The sequence below is a fragment of the Dryobates pubescens genome, chromosome 1, assembly GCF_014839835.1.
Source record: "Dryobates pubescens isolate bDryPub1 chromosome 1, bDryPub1.pri, whole genome shotgun sequence".
In the NCBI taxonomy this organism is placed as follows: Eukaryota; Metazoa; Chordata; class Aves; order Piciformes; family Picidae; genus Dryobates; species Dryobates pubescens.
In genome coordinates this window covers 64383645-64408675 of record NC_071612.1, presented here as the reverse complement: position 1 = coordinate 64408675, position 25031 = coordinate 64383645, and the positions used below count along the sequence as shown (strand labels likewise).

At 44.5% G+C, this 25031-nt stretch overlaps 1 protein-coding gene across 3 annotated transcripts in view; it reads left to right on the top strand.

Moving 5' to 3' along the window:
- Positions 1-25031, top strand: part of LOC104300396 (6-phosphofructo-2-kinase/fructose-2,6-bisphosphatase 4) — a 64900-nt gene that overhangs the window by 7869 nt on the left and 32000 nt on the right. For 2 of the 3 annotated variants that reach the window (XM_054167365.1, XM_054167374.1), the window contains exons 1-2: positions 13493-13619; positions 21605-21721. In XM_054167365.1, the coding sequence (XP_054023340.1) occupies positions 13514-13619; positions 21605-21721 (223 nt within the window). In that variant the 5' untranslated portion in view covers positions 13493-13513. Of the gene's footprint in view, positions 1-13492; positions 13620-21604; positions 21722-25031 lie in introns of those variants that run through there. The other variant, XM_054167381.1, reaches the window with a different exon arrangement.

Below are 25031 nucleotides of genomic sequence, written 5' to 3'. Positions count from 1 at the left end.
TGAAGGGAGGTTGTAGACAGACGGATGTTGGTCTCTTCTCCCAGGCAGCCAGCACCAGAACAAGAGGACACAGTCTCAGGCTGTGCCAGGGACGGTTTAGGTTGGATGTTAGGAAGAAGTTCTATACAGAGAGAGTGATTGCCCATTGGAATGGGCTGCCTGGGGAGGTGGTGGAGTCACCATCATTGGAGGTGTTCAGGAGAAGACTTGATGGGGTGCCTGGTGCCATGGGTTAGTTGTTTAGGTGTGTTGGATTGGTTGATGGGTTGGACGCAGTGATCTTGAAGGTCTCTTCCAACCTGGTTTATTCTATGTATTCTAAGTAAAACTGTAGGTACGTGTGGAGGACTTGGGCCCAGTCACTGCCCCATTAACTCTTTTTGCTCTTGCTTCCATTGCCATGGGCTTTTTCCTGAATCAGCTACATATCCCAAATGGTAATACATGCTGGAATACTATATTCTCTTGACCTTTCACTCCTGTTCCCCCTTTTCTTTCTTTGTTCTAGCTCTTGGCCAAGCCTAGCCCCTGTTACAAGATGAATTTGTACAACCTCCACTTTAGCTTCTCCTGTGCTGAGTCCATTTTGGGTGCTTCTATTTATATGTTATTTATGTCTCTGAAATGTTTGAAGAGCCTTGTTTTGTTCACCATGACCTCTCTGCACAGTCACTGCTGCTTCTAAGATCTTGTTTTCTTAATTCCATTACATTCTTCCCCTGCTCCCCATCCAGCCTTTCCTTCTCTTCCACAGTTTGACCTTGTCTTGCTCTCATTTCCCCATGCCTTATTTCATGGCTTCAGCTTCTATTATGTGCTGATGACTCACAGATGCACTCTACACCCCTGATGGTTTTTCACCCAGTCCAGCCCCTCTCTTCCTCCACTCCTTTTCCTCTCTTGATTCCTCCATCAGAAATCATTCAGTATCTCAGTCCTCGATGCCTGGATCATGGTTCCCATGGTTTTTTTTATCTCTTGTCTTTTAAAATGCTGCCATCTGACAGGTAGCTTCACCTCAAAGCCTTCATGATTTCATTTTTTAAATTCACTTGTTTTCCTTCATGCATTTCAATTGCCTGCAAATTCCATGTACTCTTTATTGTTAATATAGTTCTCCTTTTCTACCTCATCAGACAACTCACCCAATGCATGGAATAAGGTTTTTCAGATGTTTCATGGCTGTCCTTAGAAATTCTACTTCTGAAGTCAGTTGGTTGTAAAGATACAGTGTTAAGTGTTTCAGTTCCACCCTGAAGAAGGCAGCTGCCCGTGTTTTGCTGTTTTCATATGTAGCAGCCCAGATGTAGCTGTTACAAACAAGTGGGATTTATGGCATCCTAGCTGAATGGAAGAGCAAAGGATACATATGCATCATAAATGTTACATATCTGACAAAGCTATTGCTAAGTGAGCATAATTCATAAGCCTTTCAGCCTGGAGAAGGGCTGTCTGTTTTATTTAATATTGCTAATCCTTTCCTTGTGCTCCTTTTAACTATATTCTTGCTAACAACAGCAAACTCGAACTGGGAAGATTTTTCTAAGGTCCTTACATGGCTGGAAAGAAGTAGGGAGTTTTAAGGCGATAGAAACACTTTCAGCCTGCTCAGCAGAGATAAAGCAATCTGTGCAGGCTCAAGAAGCACAAAGGTGAACACCCTAGCGGATGCAAGTATGTTTTTGTCTTTCCTTCTCTTTCAAATATGACAAATTTATCAGTCCTTGGTTTTCCCAGGTTATATCGTGGGTCCCATGTAACTTGTGCAGCTGTAGGTAAGCAGACTCACTGCTGTGTCACACTTCCAAGGACAAGGAGAGTGTATCAGGGTACACCCACCAGCGTCCAGAGATTGCGCGCGGCTGTACGTGCTGTTGCTGTAGTAACAACACTGGATACTACCAGAGCAAGGTGTAGGAATGGCTGTCCTCAGCAAACTCACCATCTCGGAAACCCAGTACTTCCAGTTGCCCTTTAGACCTGTGAATGTAAATAGGCAATTTGTGCAAATGCCATGTATTTTAATGTCCTCTTTCTGCACTTCTTAGAAGCGCACACACAGACCCTTGTGTAAATGTTTTGAAGCAAGCTACAGTAAGCAGTAAGTTACAAAGGGGTTTTTAACACTGGGCTGTGCTCAGAAGACATGAATAATGGATGCCATCTTTCCTTTACGTTGCATCATAACAGGAAAATTTCAAGTGGTGCAATGGTGGAAACAGTTTAGAGCAATACCTGGAAGCAGCACTTGAAGATCTGGCCTATTTTTCAAGGAAGTAATTTTAATGTTTCTCAGAGGTAAAGGTAGGAGGTGACTGCTTGCACTGGAGGCATATAGAATTAGTGATTTATCCTTCAGATTCAACAAGTACAATTAATATAGATCAGCCTTAAATCTGTTCCTCATGTTAACACAGGAAACTCCCTTGCATGAGAATAGTGGTATCTCATTGACAGAGTTTATCTCCAGATGTTTAGTTTCTCCCACATCTAAACCAGAGGGATCATTTTCTTCTGCGATGTGATCAACATCTTCAGCTAACATGTTTATGTATTTAGAAATAACAAAAATACTCTGAATGGCCATGCTTTCAAGAGTGATTCACCTAATGATAACTGAAGAACAAAGTGCCAGTGTAGAAAGGTAGGGTTTTTAGTTGTTTGGGGTTGTTTTTTCCCAGTTGCTAGTACCCTGTATGTGAATCTTGGCATAGTCTCTGGGATTCTCATGCAATCCGTGTGTTGGCAAGATGGTATTCTCCTGATAGGCCTGTGTTTGCCCAAGTAATCTTAGATGTCTGATTGGTTTTGTATGCTTATGGTACAACACATGGGGTTTCTAGATAGCTATCCAAGATTTTATTGGTACAATTATTACAATAAACCCCTTTGTACAGGTAGTGCATGTTTCCTGAGTGTTAGAATCCTAGAATGGCTCAGGTTGGAAGGGACCTCAGAGATCATCTACTCACCTCCCTGCCATGGCAGGGGCACCTTTCAGCAAGACTAAGCTGCTCAAGGCCTCATCTGACCTGGCCTTGAACAGCCTCAGGGAGCTGGCATCAACAACCTGCCTAGATAGCCTATTCCAGAGTCTCACCAACCTCACACGGAAGAACTTCTTTCTAAGATCCAGTCTAACCCTGTTCTCCCTCAGCTTCAAACCATTTCCCCTTGTCCTGTCACTGGACATCCTTATGAAAAGTCCCTCTCCAACCTTCCTGTAGGATCCCTTCAGGTATTGTAACACAGCTCTAAGTTTCCCTCTCTACAGTCTCTTCTTCAGGCTGAACAACCCCATCTCCCTCATCCTATCTTCATAGCAGAGGTGCTCCAGCCCTTGGATCATCCTTGGGGCCCTTCTCTGGACTCACTCATGAATGTAGGACTCACTCATGAAAGGGTTTCTGGCATGCACCTGAGACCCATGGAAAGCCCTTCCCCCATGCTCTTGGTGGAACCCCCTGCAGCTAGCAGAAAGCTAAGAAAGATTATGGAGCAGATCATCTTGGGGGCAAGCACAGCACACCTGCAGGATGGCCAAGAGATCAGACCCAGCCAACATGGATTTAGGAAGGGCAGGTCCTGCCTCTCCAACCTGATCTCCTTCTATGATCAGGTGACTGCCTGGTGGATGTGGGGCAGGCTGCAGATGTAGTCTACCTGGACTTCAGCAAGGCCTTTGACACCGTCCCCCACAGCAAACTCCTGGCCAAGCTGTCAGCCCGTGGCTTGGACAGCAACATTCTGCACTGGGTTAGGAACTGGCTGGAGAGCCGAACCCAGAGAGTGGTGGTGAATGGTGCCACATCCAGCTGGCAGCCAGGCACTAGTGGTGTGCCCCAGGGATCAGTGCTGGGCTCAATCCTATTCAATATCCTTATTGGTGATCTGGATGAGGGGGTGGAGTCCACCATTAGTAAATTTGCAGACAACACCAAGTTGGGAGCAGGTGTTGATCTGTTAGAGGGTAGGAGAGCTCTGCAGAGGGACCTTGACAGGCTGGACAGATGGGCAGAGTCCAGCATGATGTCATTTAACAAGTCCAAGTGCTGGGTGCTGCACTTTGGTCACAACAACGCCATGCAGTGCTACAGGCTGCAGACAGAGTGGCTGGAGAGCATCCAGGCAGAAATGGACCTGCAGGTGCTGGTTGACAGCCAGCTGAACATGAGCCAGCAGTGTGCCCAGGGGGCCAAGAAGGCCAGTGGCATCCTGGTCTGCATCAGAAATAGTGTGGCCAGCAGGAGCAGGGAGGTCATTCTGCCCCTGTACTCAGCACTGGTTAGGCCACACCTTGAGTCCTGTGTCCAGTTCTGGGCCCCTCAATTTAAGAAGGGCATTGAGACACTTGAACGTGTCCAGAGAAGGGCAACAAGGCTGCTGAGAAGCCTCAAGCACAAGCCCTAAGAGGAGAGGCTGAGTGAGCTGGGGTTGCTTAGCCTGGACAAGAGGAGGCTCAGGGGAGACCTTATTGCTCTCTACAACTACCTGAAGGGAGGTTGTAAACAGGTGGGTGTTGGTCTCTTCTCCCAGGCAACCAGCACCAGAACAAGAGGACACAGTCTCAAGCTGTGCCAGGGAAAGTTTAGGCTCGAGGTGAGGAGAAAGTTCTTCACAGAAAGAGTTATTTGCCATTGGAATGGGCTGCCCAGGGCAGTGGTGGAGTCATTGTCCCTGGAAGTGTTCAAAAAGATTGGATGTGGCACTTGAAGCCATGGTTTAGTTAGTCATGAGATGTTGGGTGATAGTTTCGACTTGATGATCTCTGAGGTCTTTTCCAACCTTACTAATTCTATGGTTCTAAATCTTCCCATTCCCATTTCAAACCCTGGGAAAGCACAGCATTAGATATGTGGCAATGGTAAGAGTCATGCAGTGCTCACTAACACAATTGGAGAGATCACCACTACCTGGAGGGTCTGGATGTGCTGGCCTGAGGCAGATGTCATCTGGGCCTCAGTGTGCTACTGGATGGCAGTGGCACCAGCCTGCTGCCGGGAACAGGAACATGGAAATGCACAACTCTGACAAGAGACAATGACACTTGGCTGGAAGAGAGTGGATTTTGAATTCATCCAGGCTGCTCTTGGAACAGGAGGGATGTGAGGGATTATCAACACAACTGTATGGTACTGCCAGGCTGCAATATCCCAGACCAAAATCACTTGCAAAGAACATGAGAGATTACTCTGCAGAATTGAAAACCTCAGCCTCACTGCTCTGGACTGCAGCCTTTCTGCTTGATGGCTCCTTTCAGTGCCCAGGGCTCTTCCACTGTAGGGGCTCCAGTTTTTTGTCAACCTTGAACCTTGTTGATTACAATAAAGGCCATCAATTCCTTTCTGCACAGAGCAGCACAGATGACTACGGTCTAAGCTTCATCAATGTCACCCCTGCATCAATGTCTTTCCACCCCTAACCTTGAAGGACAATCTTTAGAGACTGCAAGAAAAAGTATTTTCTATTTTTAGTCTCTTTGGGAGAGTCCCAACATAATGAGTGTTATCTGTGTGAGCAGTCCAGGAGATGAGGGACATCTCTCTACCAAAAACTGTGCTGCAACAGGCCTCTGAAAAAAATACTGCCTTAGAAAAAGATCTGATGTCAAACATCCCAGACAGGCTTTAAGAACAGGTACTAAAACCACTACAAGCCCTACTATGTTTTAACCTGTTTTTTTTTTAGCCTACAAAATGTCAATAAAACCAAATTTGGTTCAGTCAGAGGCTGGGACTTTCGTTAATTCTTAGTATCTAATTTCTAACATCAAGTACAATCTTGTTTGTACCAAAAACGTCAACTTCAGCTGAATTCAGTGGCAGAAGCCGATCTCTGCTATCAAATGGGTTGATGACAAAACAAAGCCTCTCACTGAATTCATAATCCTCAATCATTTGCATGACACACTGAGAAACTACTGTTGCTTTGAACTGCTACAAAATAAGATGCAACAAAAATTCAGCAGCAGCAGAGCTTATCTGAAAATGTGTTACTGAATCTGAATGGGGGAAGCTTAACAACACTCAAAATCTGTGAAATCTTAAAACAACCCAACAAAACCCAAGCCCTATTCACCTAAACCTTCAGAACATGAGGTAGAAACTTCTGGAATGGATGAGTTCATCCAAAGCTACACATTTGGTTGCAATTCCTGTACTTTGTGTCTATTTTTGATCCAGGCATAGATGTAAAACAAAGCATCTCAATAAATACTTCTTTTGAGGAAAGCCTCTGTGGGCTTGAACAAAACCTGCTGCAATTTGGGGAGGGAGGAAATCTGCATTTTTCATTGTGGACAGCTGACTGATTCTGTTTGGTATTCCAGTTCCTTCATTTTCAGAGAGGATTTCTTAATTTCCTCACACTACTACTAGAGACTTTATTACTTCCCTCACATTATTTACCAGAGGATTTCTTACTTTCTTCACATTATTACCAGAGGATTTCTTACATTCCTCACATTACTACCAGTTTGCAAAGTTCTGACTACACATTAGGTTGTCATGGTTTTGAAAACACATAACTGTGCTGGAATGAAGCCACACATGAGCGCTGCTGTAAGGGATGCATCTTGCTTTGCATGGATGATGAGTAACTATCCTGATGTTTCAGTAGGTGATGGGGAAAATAAAATGAATGCAAATTAGTGTGGGAATTCACCCTCTCTCCAGGCAAAGAAGTGTGGTGTGAGGCTCCTGACTGCCTGAGCCTGGTCAGATCTTCTCTTATATCTGATGTATTGATCATTAGAATAGATGGGAGCTTATTTTCTCGCTGATTTACTTTATACCAAGATCTTCTGTTTAAATGAGTTCTTTCCCATATCTGTGCTAAGGGATTTTGTTTAACTTAAAAAATAAATCTCCAGTGTCTATACTTGTACAGCTTTGTCTGTGTGGAATCTTGGCTGTTGTTTAATTCTATTCCCCAATTAGCACTGTAGAAATTTCTTGTTCTCAGTAGCAGCTCATTCTTATTTGAAGCATGATTACACATGGGTGTGGGTTTTCTTTCTGAATCTCTTTGGTAGATTGATCTGTAGCCAGGAAGTCTAATAGTAAAATGAACTCTACAAAATAACTTCTGAAGGTGTGTATTGCTGAGGGCAGATTCTTTTGTAGTTCTGAATCCTTAATGGCTTTGCTTGTCTTTGAGGTAGCAGCCTACTTAAAGACAACTGGAATTTTTTCCCTTTAGGCAGTGATAGGAAATAGGATATGGAGTGGATGGTGCCAGTAATAAACTTGCTTGTGGCTCGGAAAAGGTGGAGTAAGAGCTAGGGCCATGTATCACAAGGTCTGGTCCTTGTGATTTCAGTTGGTTTGGAATCAAGTCCTAAATGGAGGGACCTGTGAAGATGGTATGGGGAACCTGCTGAACTTGTCATGTGGGATGCCTGAAATTTTTGGGGACTTAGTGGGCTATTTGTCATTTTTGTTGGCTTGACTCCTGCGATTAGATTGTGGGAAACCAAAAAGGATGGTACTTCGGGTTGAAGAGAAGACCATAGGCAGTCTTGAGCAGACGGGAAGTCTTCATTTAAGAAACTGTTAAAACAGCAAAGCCTGAGAAACTGAGCTGAGAAGGCATGAACCAATGTATGTAATTTTGCTAATATAGTATTTACATATCTCTACTTTGATTGTTCATTGTGCTTGTTAAGCTGGTCACAGGAAGGAATTTAGTTTGGTTCTCTGTGGGAAGCTGTTGAAAAGTTTTTAACTTGCAAGGGATTTCTTCTGTAGGATGAATGTTCCCAAAGTTTCATTTTGTCTGATCACCCAGGAGCTCAGAAACAGCCTGGGAGAAGAGTGCCACCTTTTTTAGTTGCTACTGCAAATTCTTTTAGGTTTCCTTGGCAAGTTGAGTTGGTATTTTCTTACAATGGTGATGACATCCCCAGCAGACAGGCACTGTGTTTTAGGCAGGGGACTTTTCCACAGTGAGGAAAAGCTTGCCAAACTTCAGGAATATAGGAATTATCTGGGAGAGGCAGCAGTCTGTTCCCTGGAGAGGTGTTAGTGTAATAAGGGATGTGATTGAGCAGGCCAAGTGTTGCATCTACTCCACAGTAGTTTTGGTCATTATAATGGAAACTCATTTGCAAATTTGGATGCTGTCATTACCCAGAAGCTGCAGCTTATTGCTATTAAGAGAACCATAACAATTGCAGGTCAAAACAAAGCCATAAGCACTGCAGCCTATAAAGAATGTGCAGAGGAATCTCTCCTATTCCACCTGAAATGGTTTTGAAATGCTGGAGCGTTGTTCCTTGTGAATAAAAAGGGTGAAGCATAGTTGTGTGTTTGGTCACCATCTTGTCTAATTGGCTTGCAGTGTTGTAACAGCCTTGTATATTAGATAGCTGTTGCTGGCTGTCCTCAGGTGATGCTTCCAGCTGCAGAGTTTGGCCAATGAAGGACTGCCACAAGCCTGCTGAAGGTATACTTGACTGTTGTTGTTATTATTATTATTATATAAATTATACATTCATTAGGAATTATCCTGTATGCTTTATACAAACATGGTGTAGAGGCTGAGAGAGCTGGGATTGTTTAGCCTGGAAAAGAGAAGACTGAGGACATCAGGTGTTTATAAACACTTGAAGGGTGGGTGTCAAGAAGGTACTTGTGTCTTTTTAGTGGTGTCCTGTGATGGGAGAAGGATCAATGGATACAAACTGCAACACAGGAAGTTCCACCTCAATATGATGAAAAAAACTTTACTAAAAGGTTGATGGAGCGCTGGAGCAGGCTGCCCAGAGAGGTTGTGGAGTCTCCTTCTCTCTGGAGACGTTCAAAACCTGCCTGGATGTGTTCCTGTGTGACCTGCCCTAGGTGATCCTGCTTTGGCAGGGGGATTGGACTTGATCTCCAGAAGTCCCTTCCAACCTCCGCTGTTCCATGGTTCTTTCTGATGGTGATGTAGCGCAGCCAGCTGCCAGTTAGCTGGTCAGAGCCCTGGAGACTCAGGGAGCATTGGTTGGATGTTGAAGCTGGAAACATTAAGATCTGTGTGTGGCTGAAGACTGTGCTGATGTGTGTCTGTGTTTCTCCACTAACACTAATACCTAATGATCTTTTCCAATTCTACCTTCCTCTGTGCCTCCTTAAACTGTACTGAAACTAAGATGCTGTGGTGCAATGTAGTTAAAGTCTTTTAGAGTTGTAAGCTGGTAAGCTCCAGTTACAACTGTAAGCTCCAGTTGTGAGGATATCTATTTCGGGATGGGATCATTTAAATTAACTCCTGTTTGTTACTTCTAGCTAGAACAGTAATCTGCCAGTCATGATGGACAGCACCTAGATATAGGGCTTTGCCAGCTATTTATTGCCGGTTGTGTATGTAGAGGACAGGTGCTTCTGGTTCTCTCAAAGTGGTAAACAGCTGATGCTGCAGGGGTAAAAAAAGTTGTCTCATGATACTGTGGAAAGATTCTTGCTTTAGAGGAATGGAAGTATTAGGTTGATGATGAAATACAATTTGTGTTTAGAAAGACTTGGAGATACTTAGTTCTGAGCGTGGACTTCTTCCCCCCAGTAATTTATTATCATTTGGTTGAGGAGAAAAGTCAGGATTAGTAGCTCTTCCCTGTAGCTTTCTGTAATCTCTGACTCTACCTTGGGTGCTTAAAAAGCCAAGAGCTGGAGTATTTTCACACCAGCATTCTGTGCAGCTCTGCTGTCTCCGGGCCGTGTTTACAGTGCCACTTAGCTGTGGTTCTGGAAAGTCAATTGCTTTGCCAGAGGCATAGTCTGGTGCAGGCCAGCTGCTGCAGCTCGGCATGCCTGAGCAAACCTTCGTCTCACAGAGCCTGAAGCATTTGCTGCCTTCGCTGGGGTTACCTGCGAGTACATACACGCTCCGGTGTCCGGTCCCCGCCCCGCTCCGGACGGTACCACCCGGGCTGCGGTGGCTTGGGGAGCGGTGCCTGCAGGGCACAGGCTGCCGCTGCTAGGGCGCCACCTAGAGGACGCGGCTTGGGGCAGATACCCCGGCAGATAGCCCTGCGGTGCTGCTGCCCACCGAGAGCGTAGGGTAACTGCGGCGTTTCCCCGGCGAGGTGGAGGGTGTGGGGGTTTCGGCGGTACCCCGCCGAAGGTGTAATGGAGGGGAACGAGCGCCGTAGCGCTCGGTTGCTGTAGGAATCTCCAGTTTGTGTTGCTTTTGTAAACAGGCACAGCGATAGCTGGGTGCGCTTCCGAGGGCTGGTCGTGCTGCTGCTCAAGCTCGAGCAGCACAGTAACGTCTCGAAGGGCTCTGCTAAACCTCGGCTCTGAGAAGGGGAAACCAGAACTTAGTGTTTTAGCAGTTTGGGTGTTTTTTTTTTTTCTTGAAAGTTGTGCTCCTTATTTCAGGAACTTCCCAAAAATATCTGCTTTGAGCTTTGCTGCAGGAACAGGATGTTGTTGTGGTCTGGTCAGGGCTGCCAGTGCTGTGCTAGCGTGGGGACTCCTCTGCAGCTACCCTGCTTCTACAGATCACATGCTGTCACCTCTGGCTGTGTCTATGCCCTCTTTAGTAATTTCAGGTATCTCTAGCTCGATCTTGTGCATTGCAGAAGGTTGTGTGAACTATTTTTTTCATGAGCTGTATCTGCTGGACTCTGTATAGGTGTGGGCACATGGAGGATTGGAAAGTCATCTTTTCTTATTCCAATTAGTGAGCTGGTGTGGCCAAAGCAATGGTGGAAGTCAGAGATGTTGGGTGGTTTAAGAATGTTTTGTAGGCTGTCAGACTATAAAGTGGTATCTTACTAGGGAAATCAGATCCATGAAAATGACTTGGAGGTATTGTGGAACTTGTATTATATGGTTGCATTACAAAGTAGGGTTTCTGTATGATCAAGGAGAAGCCTTGGTTCAATCTCCTCTTTTATTTCTCCCTGTCTCAGAAATAACTACCACTTGCTTTAGGCATTAAACTCTCAGAGTTTCCCATCTTAGCAGTCAGTTGCTTGAAAAGAATAACTGGGTTACTTGCTCAAGCACATTCTGTTCCTGTGCAGCAGCCCATTTTGCATGGCTGTCTTTCAATGTTTTGCCTCTGCAGAGAGGTGCTTTTTCAGGTGAGCTTTCAGCTTGGTGTGGCCCTGAGGAGTAAAGGCTTGTTGGTGACTTCCCTGTAGGAAAGCAAGCTCAGTCCCCAAGAGTTCAACACCAGCAGGATCCAGCCCAGCTTCTCAACTCTTTGTATTAGGACAGCATTTGATGTTTATTTGGAATTTGATGAACAGTGTTTATTTGTTCTGTCTTTTTCTAGGAGTTGAGTGTAGTGTCCTTGAAAACCACATTCTGAAATGAGATGTCAGAAGTGATACAGTATGTTTTCTTTCTCTGTGATCTCAGATAGCCCATTATTGGACTGAGGTGGTAAAAAAAACAACAATCAAACAAACAAACAAAACCCCCAAACCAAATGAAACAGAAGGCCAAACAACAAACCCTTGAATAAGTTTGCTCAACAACATGAGTTTGTCATCAGTCAAGCTGAAATCTTTTCCTCACAAAAATAAAGGCTAGCAGGTGTCCATGCACACCTCTAATGTCGTTACAAGCACCTGGATAAACTCTTAAAGTCATGTGCAGGTGCTGCAGGTTTAAAATTGCCTGAGCAAGAAGATTGACCAATGGTGTGCACTGTATTTGGGGGACAAGACTTAGAAATGTGGCAATTCATGCTGCAGGCCTCTGAAAAATGTTTTCTCTACATGAGCAACATTAGGTCAGTGTTTCCAGCTGCAAGGCAGCTGTGTGAGTGAAGTTTCAGTTCTTGCACACTGTGTGGATTTGCAGAAAGGAGGCACAAACTGTTTCTAGAGACTGCAAGGACTCCATATATTTTCTACTTAATGTAAGTAAAACAAGCCTGAGAAGGGTGTTCAAAAAGTCAGCATTCCTGCTGATCTTATATTTCTGTTCATGTTACATTTATTGTGGTCTTAGCTGGCTTTACTAATGGCATTGCTGGGAAAGCAGGAGGATCGTGGTGGTGGCATACTTGGGAGAGTGAACAGGGGGGCAGTGGGGTATGTCCTGATGCTGGACTCCACCCCACAGATGGGTCATCTGTTCACTGCAATGTTTTTTGTGTCCACAGGAGACAGGCCTCCAAGATCAGCCTGGAACACAGATTAAACTGTTCCTACTCACAGCTCTTTTGGCAACTGTTAGAAGTAAATACATACTTTAAAAGGAGAAACCAAGAAGCTTTCAAGTGTTTTAAAACCCTGTCTCTGCTCCTACTTTTTTTGACCCTTGTAATGTAATTCCTATAACCACTCTGCCCCTCCATGCTTTGGCTATCAACTCAAAATCAGAGGAAAGATGCTAGGGTGAAAAACATAGTGCAGGCACCTACAGTTGAAAGCTGTAATTGGTCTTGAGAAGAAGGAAATCAGCTTTGATGAGAGGGAAGGGCAGGTCAAGCAAACATGGCTTTGGAAAAAACAAGTGCTAACTTTCCAGGGGGTGTCTCACCAAATGTTTAGATAACTGTTTTTCTGTTGTTTATAAAGCTACCTTTTAATTTGGAATGGGAGAAAAAAAATCCTAAAATCGATTCTCAGATGATCAGAGTCTGACTAGTGTATATATAAACAAACCATGTGTGTACTTCCCTGTTGTATCTGGGTGTCATACTAATAGAGTGAATAATGCATATAATACTTTACTACCATGTTTTTAGTGTGTTGCATTTGCATTCTGTAAACTGTATGATATAGGGATGTGTGCAATCGTGAAATACTAAGCTTTTTTAAGGACTTTCTCAGCCCAGTTAATGAATTGGGTTTCTCTAGGTCGTAAGGCTGATAATGTGGAAATGCAACAGCTGAATGTGCATTTAGCCACATCACTGCTCTTGCTGCAGCATAGGATCTTTCCAGTGTAATTTGTGATTTTCTAGTTTTTTGGTTTTGTTGGCCGAACAAGATGTTAGAAACCTATTATTTATGTCTTTCTGCATGGATATTAATTTAGCCTTCAGGGCAAAATAAGAGTTTAATTGGAAAAATGTATCTTTCAGTGCACAGCTTCCTAAAACACGTTGCATGCTCCTTGGACATGCTATTATTAGGGCTAAAAAATAAAAAGCCCTGAGGCCATGTGAAGTTCTCTGTTGCTGCAGTGTTCTGGCTGCAGGGAAGGAAATCACCAGCTTGTCGGTACCCACTGCTGGCTGCACCCTGACCCCTTGTTGTCGCTTGCAGCAATGGCCCAGCTTCTCTGCCCGTGTTTTCCCCTTCCGCTGCCTGGGGCCGGGGACTGCCTGCCCGGGTTGTGAAGAGCAGACTCCTCGCCGCGCCAGGCCGCAGCCCCCTAGGGCCTCGCTGGAGCCGGGCCGGGACCGGCGCTGTCCGCAGGGCGCCCGCGAGCCTGCTGCTTCCCGCGGCCGGCCTCCTCTCGGGGGACTTGGCCTCAAGGGGCGGTGCGGCCTCGCCCCCGCCGCGCCGACAGGCGGTGCCACCCCGCCCGCAGCCACTGCAGTGGGTGCCGGGAGGCGGGTGAGGATGGCGGCGGCGTCGCCGGCGCGGGAGCTCACGCAGAACCCGCTGCAGAAGACTTGGGAGCCTTACGACAACGGGCTGCCGGCGGGGCACAGCGCCCAGCGCGGCGGTGAGCGGGGCGGGGACGGCGAGGGGGGTCTGCCCGGGCCACGCTGTCTGAGCACCGGCGGGCGGCAGCTGTCAGCGGGACCCCCGGGCACCCGTTCCTCCTTCTCCTCGGTTGGGCCGCGGCCGATCTCCGCGGAGCCCCTCCCGGGGGCTATTCGGCCTCAGAGGGTCGGGGTGCGGAGAGCCCTTTGGCTGGGCGTTAACCGCCCCTCTGCTGCGAAGGGGTCGGTGAATGGTTCCGCCGGCCCGGGGATGGCGGGGTCTGCTGGCTGCGGCGGTCCTCCTGCCCCGAGGAGGATCGCCTGGAAAGCTGGGGAAGGCAGAAGACCGTGAAGCTGCTGGATCTGAGCCCGGTGGAAGGCAGCAGAGCTTGGCTGGGAAAAGTGTCTTTTTCTAGTTGCTTTTGTTGGTGCTTTTCTCTTTAAATGCTCTGATTCCAAGCAGCCTTTATATTCAGTATACCCCTCTTGAAGAGAGGCCTAAATCTGTCACTGTATTTTTGCCTTTTCTTTTTATTTTTCAAGGCCAATGCTGTATCAGGCCATCTGTTGTATGAGTTAATGGCTTTCCTTATTTTGAGGTGCAGCCAACCAAGTTATCATCTGAAGGCTTTGGCTCTGGCATTAGTAAACCATAGTTTATTAACATACTTTGCCTCGTGGGCTTTTTTCTTTGTTTTTTTTTTTTAGTCCCTTACTTAAAAAACTGAGGTTCAGTACAAGGCAGTTTTGCAGACAAAAGGAGCTTTGACGTGTGGAATTGTTTTTATTTGTCGTGCAAAGAGGCTGTGCTGACAGAGCTGAGGGCTCTGCTGGTGTGGCAGGTGGCCATGGGCTGCAGCCTCTGGTCTTGCTTTGGTCCAGCTCTTGCTAAAACAAACACCCCAGACCTTCTTGGTTTCTGCTAGGCAAGCAGGCACAGGTGAACTGAATGTGAACTGAACTAGTCCAGCATCTGAAAAAATAGGTGCTAAGAGGATATCAAATAGGCAAAGTCAGAAAGTGTGTATAATTGCTATTGTAAACACAATAAGGAGAATGCTTCCTTTTGGCTTTAATGTGGCATCTCTTCTCCAAACAACATTTGTTACCGCTTTGACACAGACACTTAAAAAAAGCCCACCCCAAAGAAAACCCCAATAAAAACCCTGAAACAAACAAAACCCAAGAACAAAATGTCATATTTGCCACGTGTAATCTGGTGACATACGGTCTTCTTGGCAGAATTATTTAGCTTATCTTGACTGTAAAGCAAAACCCAAACAATTCCACATACCTATGTTGTGGGTTTTGTTTTGTAGGATTCTGTAATTGTTGGTGCCCACAACCCCTTATAATTGAAAAAACTTTTTGCTAGAAAAACAGATTTGTAAGTTGTTGGGTTTTTTTAATCCTTTTGCATGCATTTGCTCCTACAGCTCTACTCATACTATGTCTACAGTCATTTGTGATCCATAAGAATTGAGATGGCCTGGAGAGGATCAGAACTTTTCTCTTCATAAAACCATCTATCTTGTCTCAACAAACTGAGAACGTTTTGCAGTTCTTCGTGTGCAAGGGAGATGCAGAGTCCTTTATCCCCATGTTTCCATCTATCCTGCATTGCACTGTGTTCCAGTGAGGTAAAGTGACCTTCAGGCCCTGTAGATGTGCTGTGGCAGCCCAGGACAGGGTGCCCAGACTAGATGATGTGGGGCATTGTTGGGCTGACCAGTTCCAGTTCTCTGCTGCCACAGAGAACTGTGTTAAACACACTGTTTAAAAAATACAAGCTCGAGTGGATTTCTTGTCCTCAGAGGTAGCTTTCTAGTGGAAGCAGTGGAACTAATTGCTCTGATATCTTTTGGACTTCTAGGTGAAAAAGATGAACTCTTCCAGTCTCCTTTGGTTGGGATGTTGTTGTTTGGTTTGGTTTTTTTATTGGTTTATTTGCTCATTTGTGCTGGTGACCTTCATTTGCGCTACTTCTAGTCTTTATCTTTCTGGAAGGTGGGTGAGCAGATTTGTGCAGTGAGGACTCAGCAGAGCTCTCTTCAAAGGGATTTCCCTGTGTTAGGTGGTTTAAATGTGATTTTACTAAAAGTTGTAGCAAGTTATCTTCGGGGAGAAATCTGGCTGGCTGTGCCAGAGCTTAGCTGTTGTGGGGCTTTGAACAGTTTCTTTAGGCTGTGCATTGTGAGGTCTTCACAGAGCAGTTGTGGCTTTGTGCAGCCTACCACGCAGGCTGAACTTTTACAGCTCGTGAGACCAGTAAAATGAAGGTAACTGTTCTAAATGATCTTCTAAAGTAAGACTTCAAGGTGATAGAAATGCATATTTTTTTATTAATAACTGCCACTTGCCTTTTGTGGTCTTTTGTGAAAGGCTTGGCCTGTAAATAGGTTGCAGTAAAGCTACTCCTGGCACTGGATGTCAGATTGCCTCAGGCTCTATGAATCAAGCAATGGCTACAAATGTGGACATTAAAAATAAATAGCAAAGTGTGACATAGCAAAAGTTGTTTTGAGGGCCTATTAGAGGATGTTTATAGAGTGAGAGATAAATAGTGACCTTCCTGTGGTTAAATATTCTTTTTCCCCTTACTGCAGTTAAGGGCATTGTTTACCTAAAGCTGCTGGAATTTGGTCATTCTCATGATTTTTATTTGTGTTTGTAGAGCAGTATGTGTGTACATCAGGGCCAGAAAGAATAAAGTCTTAAATGAAGGTTATCTTTGCTCTAAAGATTTGTACCCTTTGAGCTCATGCTGGTGATGCACATTTGTTTTCTCAATCCTAGAAAGTGAAAATAGAGAATGAGTTGAGGACAACACCCAGCTGTAGCCTGAGGGTCAGGATATATGGTGGGCCATAGCTGTTGGTATCAGAGCTGTAGAAAGCAAATGGTAACCCCAGACAATTGGGTGGCAGAGCTGCTAGGAACAGCTGGTGACATGAGGCTGGCTAAAGGACAAATATGAATTCCGAATCCCTTGTAGCAAGGTGATGTCAGAAACTGATGATTTCATAGGATGGTTTGGGTTGGAAGGGACCTTGAAGACCATATAGCTTCAACCCCTCCTGCAGTGGGCAGGGACACCTTCTATTAGACTGGATTGCTCAAGGCCCCATCCAACCTGGCTTTGAACAATTCCAGGGTTGGTGCCTCCACAACATCTCTGAGCAATCTGTTCCAGTGCTTTGCCACCCTCATGGTGAAGAATTTCTTCCTAATGTCTAATCTTTCTTCCAGTTCAAAGCCCTTATCCCTCATCATGTCACTACATGCTTTTGTAGAAGTCCCTCTCCAGCTATCCTGTAGCTCCCTTCAGATACTGAAGGGCTGCTATTAAGGTCTCCCTGGAGATTGGACATCTCCCTAGGTTTGGACAAAAAGAGGAGAAACAAGTTAGAATGGACTTTTTTTCAGGTACAGGTGCAGGGTGCTCGTCAGGAAGAGCAGTAGGATGGAGGACCTGTCCCTGAAGGATGGCAGAGACAGGTGACTGATTGTCATCATCGGTCAACAGGAAAAATGGATTAAATTGGTTAAGTGATAGGGGAAAACACATAGGGCTAACATTTGGAAGAGTGATTGTGTTTGCTGAGAGATACTTGCGTGTGAGCCTCTGAATAGTACAGTGATTTTTGGAGAGCAGGCCTTGAGATGAAGGCTACAGAAGCAGCAAGGATCTGTTGTAAACTTCAGATGGCAAACCATAGCAGCTTGCTGCAAAAAGTATCGGACCTTCAAAGTTGACTTAAAAATCTAACAAAGACACGAAAAAAAATCCCAACCCTTGTTTTGGATGAAAGGAAGGGACAGTTGCTGATAGGTAGTAGGTGAACTCGGAAAATAGCTGGTAGTTGAACCAGCTCTTGTCTCCAGTTTCACCAAGTGATAGGAGTTTTGAGAGCAGATGAAATGCCGCACGGCTGACCTAGCCTGTTCAGTGTCCCAGTTTGGTGTCACGACCTTCTTTTGCATACTGTGTTATTTCACAATCGAGTCTAAGATGCAAGAAGTGAGCATGTAGTTTCTGCTCTCCTTGACTGTTAAATCTTAAGCTTTTAATTCTACTCTGAGCTGCAGCTTGTGGTGTTGTTCAATAGCTTGTAAAAAAATCTTTAACTCCAAGAATGACTTAGCTTAAATGGCATACTTGATTTTAATGCTCTTCATCACTTGGCCATTTTCCTCTGGCATTGTGGGCATGTTTTTTATGCATTTCCTCTAAACGAGGTGGTGCAGCATGCATTCCTTTTTGAAGCTGCTGTTTATAAACATGCAGTGTCACATGTATATATTGCAAACACTTACCTTGAAGAAAACTGAGTAAAGTCATAGAGCATTTTTAGTAAATGATGGCATACCATCTTAGAAACTTTGTTTTGCTGTTCTGAACGTGTATGTTCTTCTTGCAAAATCAGTGTTGATAGCACAACCACAGGTTGGGGCTGTCAGGAACCCTGAGGAGTTACCTACTTGAAGCAGTACTACAAAACTAGTTTGTTTCTCAAGAGTAGATGATGTAGAGAGATTTATGGAGGTAAACCAAACAATCCAGCCCTTAAGCATCTGCCTTGTCTTTGCAGCTTGCACCCAGGTGATGCAAATTGTTTTGCATATAAAGCGAATGATGGTGAGGTGCTGCGAAAAGAGGAATTGAGGATTGTGCCCTTGGGAAAATAAAAGCTAAAGAAGCTTTTTTTGTTGTAGGAGTTAGATGTCTAACTTGTTGATTGTTTGGGTTTTTTTAATCAATCCGCCTTCTAATGTCAAAATGGCTGATATTCCCTCGAAGGAAGGTGTTAATTCTTGGGATGCTGACATTTTAAATACTGTCACTGGAAGGAAGCTGCCTCCTCACTTCCAGTGAGCTTTGGCAATGTTCACTTGAGAAAGCTGTGGTTCAGTCATGTAAAGTGAAAGGTAATTAAATGGCTTTTAAGTATTTGATAAATTCTCAGAGCTTGGTGATTTTTTTTCTGGCCTATTTTACTGAGCTAATGAGCAAAATTAAGCCTTGTTAATTACACAGATCAAAACGGGGGGGAAAAACCCCAAAGGTTCTGTTTGTTGTCTTGAGTCTTAAGTGTGTTGTGGAGAACACTACAGGGAGGTACAGAAGGAAAAAAAACCAGTTGCTTTGTGTGTTTTATTTTCAGTCCTGTCATTTAGCCATCTGCAGTTTTGGGCAGCACATATGCCTTTGTCTTCTACCTCCAAGTGTATAGATGTGCTTGTCACTGAGTGCCACCTGTGTAAGCAGCGTTAGACTGCAACCACAATTGGTTATCCAAACCAGAAAACTAAATGTTTTCTGTTGCCTCAAACTTTGGATTGCAAACTGACATCATCTTGTTGAAGACAAGCACTAGTGGGTGGTATATGCTGTAACACCATGTACTGCGTGGTGACATTTACTGGGCTGTGGTATTACATGAGCAGAGATCATTTGGATCAGTGGTATTCTTCCTTCTGGTGTGCAGGACATCTGTCTTACTGGTATCTGCCTTTTATAGAGGAAAAACACTCTTGGTCATCCAGGTGCCTCATCAAAAAAGGACTGCAGTGTGATAATTCCCTTGGCTTCTGCTGTATAGTTGCACAGTAAATAGCAGTGCACAGAGTGATCAGGAGAGCATTAGGTGCAGACCGTATGCACAGGGCGCTAATAAAGGCAGTTTTGCCAGGTTTTGTTGTAGTACTTTGAGGAAATCTCTGTCAAAATGGAAGTGATGCCAGAGTTGTGCACTGCTTGGCAATGGGAAGAAATGTCCCTCTTGCATGTTGTTGTAGTTGTGTTGATCCAGTTTGCTCCTCAGTAAGATCTATTACAAGATGATGTAGGCCGTAGGATTTGGCTTAGAGAGTGGATGTTGGGTGGAATCTGTGTAGCAACCATTGACGTTGGTTGCAGGTTTCTTTGTGGTAGCTTCCCAGCCCTTAGTTTTGCAAAATGTGAGTTTTGCCCCAGTATAGATTTATTGTTACATTACCAGAAGACAAGTGTTCTGTGAGAAGGCAAAGCTTGTGTGGCTCACTGTGGGACACGAGGAAAACAAAGAGGTGATCTAAGTACGATGTTAGCTGGGAAATTCTGTCCAGAATGGGTTGAAAGCAGAATTCCTTGGGAGAGCAGGTGGACATGAAGCTGTGTGCAGAGCCTTTTCTGTACACATCCTGGTTTGTCTTTTAAAACTTCTACTGTTTTTACTGGAAAGTTGTTTAAAACTCAAGCTAGGTGTTTCTGATTAAGAACCTTTCAAGCTGTCCTCCCTTAAAATTTCTAGGGACTCGGGGATTTCTCTCCTCTAGATACATTACTGCCCTTAAAACTAGAAATAACACTGCTAAGCTCAGTGAGCACTGTGTACTCTTTGTAATTCATGGACTGTCTCCTCAGAACCTTTGTTCCTCCCCTTGGAGGGAGGGTTCACAGGGCTGAACTTAGGACACAAGAGGAAAAAGGACAAGAAAACATTTTCTCTTGTTTATAGGCTTTGTACAGAGGAGCTTAACTCTGGGAGCTTTTACCAGTGTCCTTTCAGAGACATGGATGTGTTCGGATAGATCTAGTTTGGTTTGCATTCATTTCCCTGAAACTTTTGTTACAGGGAGTAACAGACTGTTTTGTGGGTTTGAGGTGAGGTATGGCTCATGAAAAGGGGTGCATTTTTAATGGTTTGAGTCCTTTCCTCCCCCTTTCCTCCCCCTTTCCTCCCCCTTTCCTCCCCCTTTCCTCCCCCTTTCCTCCCCCTTTCCTCCCCCTTTCCTCCCCCTTTCCTCCCCCTTTCCTCCCCCTTTCCTCCCCCTTTCCTCCCCCTTTCCTCCCCCTTTCCTCCCCCTTTCCTCCCCCTTTCCTCCCCCTTTCCTCCCCCTTTCCGATGGCCTTACTCTGTGGAGTGGCTATGCCAGATCCATGCAGGTGACTCTGGGATGTGACTTTGTCAATCCAAGATTTGGGAATCTCGGTCAGTTGTAGTGGTTTGTACAACAGTTCAGTTATGCCTCACAGCATAACCCTGAGAGTCTTTAGGGTGAATTGACTCCTCCTCTCTCAAGACGCTGAGGAAACTGATGCGTGTGTGGATTGTGTAGAAACTAATTCCCTTTGAATCGGGATCGATGGAGCTGGTGATATCTTTACACCACTTTAATATCTTGTTTCTTTTTAGGCAGTTCCTTGTAGCTGTGGTAGATTCATGCAAGGTATCCATAGTTTTGTGCATTAAAATGTTCAAACATTCATAATTTGAAAGGAAGTGCCTCAAGGTTTTGTGTTTGTACATAAAACTCCTTCAGCTTCCTACAATGGCTTAGGTTTTTGTTTAATTAAACACACTGCCTTTGATTAGGAATATTTCTGTACATCTATCTGTATATCAGATTATTGTGCTTGATTACCTGGAATACTTGTGCCTTATTCCTAGTAATCAAGAAAGAACAGTCAGAATGACCTCTGTGCCAGGAGTAATGAAATATGTAAAGGAGTATGATGTGGCAACTGCTACTTATTATTCCTGTAATGCATTAAGCTGCATCTGTTATCCTTGTTATGCACAAGACCAAGCAAAGGTTTAGCAGGGTTGAGTCTTTAAAAATTATCTGAAAATTGTACACACCTTGCAATTTCCTTTCAATGCAAGCACAGAACTGAGGTGCATATGGGTGGGAGAGTCAATGTCCTTGTTTTGGTGTTGTTTTCATATGTCTTATGTATGCAAATGCATAGGTTTCTTGTCCTCTGCCTGTACACATCCCATGTGTCCAACGTTGCACTACCACTGGCTCACCCTTCCAAAGCTCAGCACAGCATAAGAAACCTGGGTTGATCCACTGTCCTGCTGAGAAACCCCTCTGCCAGTGCCAAGACACGTGCATGAGCTGTTTGAACAATCACTTCCTCACAGAACACATGGGTTGTAATTTTCCACCACAATGTCAGCCTTTGCTTTGTGGGACCCTCAGTGGTAAGTCCTGGTTCTCTGTTTCTCTGTTTCAGTATGCATGACCAACTGCCCTACGCTGATTGTCATGGTGGGTCTCCCAGCAAGAGGAAAAACCTACATCTCCAAGAAGCTGACACGCTATTTAAACTGGATTGGAGTGCCTACGAAAGGTGCTGCATTTGCTTTTCTTTACATCACAAGCACAGGGCAGATGTTACTTATTTCATAAATTCTCAGCATTTTGTTGCCAATTTTGACTACTTAAAATCCTGCCTTAACTTTTAAGTAGTACACACAAGCTCTCATTTCTGTTTAGATGTTAATTAATCAAATTCTGGTGACCGTTTATTTAACCTGCTTGTTCTGACAGGTGCTTTAATCAGCTGTTTGCCCTTGTTCCTTAACACTTTGGTTCTTCAGCTATCCTCTTGGGTTGTGTGTGGTTTTTCTTTAAATTTTTTGTTTGGTTTTTTTTTGTCTTTCCTTTTCTCTATGTGGGTGAAAGGGAATGTCATTTTACAAGTGGACAAGCAGCCAGTGGTTCTGGGTTAAAGTTCTGACCTCTTCTCTGAACATTGTGCAATATTTTTCTGTGCAATTCCAAGCTTAACTGCATTTGTGAAGTAAGTTACAGCTCTTGGAATATTAAGTGCCCAAGGACCTGAGGCAGCCTCTTGTTATCACACTCTTAAGGACTTTATATGTGTTTTTCAAACGGGGAATGACTGCTCAGCCAAGGACCTTTCTGCCCTACCCCATTCCCGAGCTGCTGTGGTATCTTGTGGGCCCAGATCAAAGAGTAAACAAGACCTAAGTTTATTTGAGGCTCTGAACAGACATCTCCCTTGCCTTCTCAGTCTGTGTAGAAGGAAAAGATAGTTTTGGTATTGTGTGTTTCTGTGTCTGGTAGTTTTATAGTTTTGACTAGTTAATAATTTAAGTAACATTAAATGTATTCAGTATCACAAAGGTTGGAAGAGACCTCAAAGATCATCGAGTCCAACCTGTCACCACAGACCTCATGACTAGAGTAGGGAGGACACTACTGCCCACTGCAGGCTTGAACTCATGACCTTCCCATTCAGGGTCTTATGTGCTAATAGACCATACTGAAGTGTAGACTTTTGGCTGGATATTCAGAGATGTATTTCTTAGTAGCTCCAAGAAGGTAAGATGAAGGTGTGAACTGCCTTTCGCTTCTAGGGTGTAGCTTTTTGAGTTGGTGTTCTCTTAAGCTCTTAGAAATCTGGCTAATAGAGTTTATTTGGATGAGATGTTATGAAAGATAAGTTACATTGTCTGAGAGTTTATAGGATTTACATTATCACTTGAGTTTTGACTGTTCTCACACAGTATAACTGTCTGATGAGCAGTATTGCATATTTAGGTACTTAGTTTTATCTATTAGACTGAAACAGAGTACCAGTCTAAACAGGTTAGCCTGTATCCAAGCTGATAAAATGTATGTGATGTAACTATTAGATACACATCTAACCTACATAGCACTTTGGGACATGGTTTAGTGGTGGACTTGGTAGAGTTAGTGGTTGGACTTGCTGAGCTTGAAGAGCAAAATGATTCTCTGATTTCCAAGGGTAGAAGGCCATCAAAAAAGATTAAATGGCATCCTGGCCTGCATCAGGAACAGTGTGGCCAGCAGGAGCAGGGAAGTCATTCTGCCCCTGTACACTGCACTGGTTAGGCCACACCTTGAGTCCTGTGTCCAGTTCTGAGCCCCTCAGTTTAGGAAAGATGTTGAGTTGCTGGAACGTGTCCAGAGAAGGGCAGCGAGGCTGGGGAGGGGTCTGGAACACAGCTCTATGAGGAGAGGGTGAGGGAGCTTGACTTGCTTTGCCTGGAGAAGTGGAGGCTCAGAGGAGACCTTATTGCTCTCTACAGCTCCCTGAAGGGAGGTTGTAGCCAGGTGGGGGTTGGTCTCTTCTCCCAGGCAACAGCACCAGAACAAGAGGATGCAATCTCAGGCTGTGCCAGGGGAGGTTTAGGCTGGATGTTGGGAAGAAGTTCTTCATAGAGGAGTGATTGGCCATTGGAATGTGCTGCCCAGGGAGGTGGTAGAGTCCCCATCCCTGAAGGTGTTTAGGAAGAGCCTGGATGAGTCACTTGGTGCTATGGTTTAGTTGATTAGATGGTACTGGGTGATAGGTTGGATTTGATGATCTCTGAGGCCTTTTCCCACCTGGTTAATTCTATTCTAATTAATTCCAATTACATTTATGTATGTGTGATACGTATATATGTCATTGTGTTGAGTGTTTTGCTATGTGAACCTTGAAGAGCAGAAATCTAGTATTGGACAACAAACACATCTGGCTCAGGCTTGGTTGAATATATTCCCAAATACAGTAAAATAGTACAGGTTATCTGCTTCAGTTAGAGGAAAGCAGCACCTGAGAAAATATTCGCCCTTGTGCTTAATACAAATTAATTAAAGCATTGCTGCCTAATTTTACAAAAATACAGAACATAAACCTACCATAGGAGTTTCCATCCTAGCTTGCTAGTTGTAGTTTATCTGTGCTGGCATAGGGTCATTTGGCATTTTCTTAGGAAGTGTGATGGGTTACACCCATCCTGGAAGTAGGGTGGGGAGGGCTTGTGAGAGCATTGTCCTCCCTGCAGGGGGTTTTCCCCCTGGGAAACTAAGTTAGTCTGTTCCACTCCCATTCCTTGTCCAGCAAGGCTATAAAAAGGAGGACACTGCAGCCATTAGCTCTCTTGGCCCCTGCCTTTTGCCTGGACAAGGACTGCTGCTGGTTTCCCTGCTTCTCTGCCACGTGGTCCTCCATGCTACAGCCATGCCTTTGCAAAGGACTGGTTTTGTATTTCATACTTCTTTTTTCCCACCCATTCTTGTTACTTACCCTTGTGAACCCTACCTGTTACTGTTACATATATATATACTATTTAAAGGAAATTCTTTACTTCTCTACTTCCAAGCCAAATCCAAATTATTTCTTGGTGGATTTGCTCCTTTCCTTTCTTTTCCTCTATATTGGGAAAGAGGGGGTGGGGGAGCAGGGGAGGGATTCTCAGCCTGGCCCCCATCTGAGCTCTTAAATCCAGTTAAGGGACTTCCCATTGTTTTGTGTCATCAATTACTGAAGCTGAAATGGACTCAAAATAACTCAGATGCTGAGGGAATAGGTGATACCTTGCCTCGTTCTTCCAGTTGCCTGGGGCTGAATCAATACATGAGTATTGAGTAGCCCCAACATCTGTTACCCCTTGGCTCTTAATGTTTTAAAACTAGTGTGTGCTTAATCTACTAAATGCTCATATTCTCTGAGACAGATGGTTACAATTATGAGGTTACATAAACCAGAGAAAAGGCCATCTTTTCATGTAACATACATAAAGCAAGCTGGAGAGTTCAAGAATAGAAGGTGGAGGTAAATATTTCAGGGTTGATGGTAGTTGAATCATTGCAGCCATTGGTTCTGTTTTCTCTTCCTTCCAAAA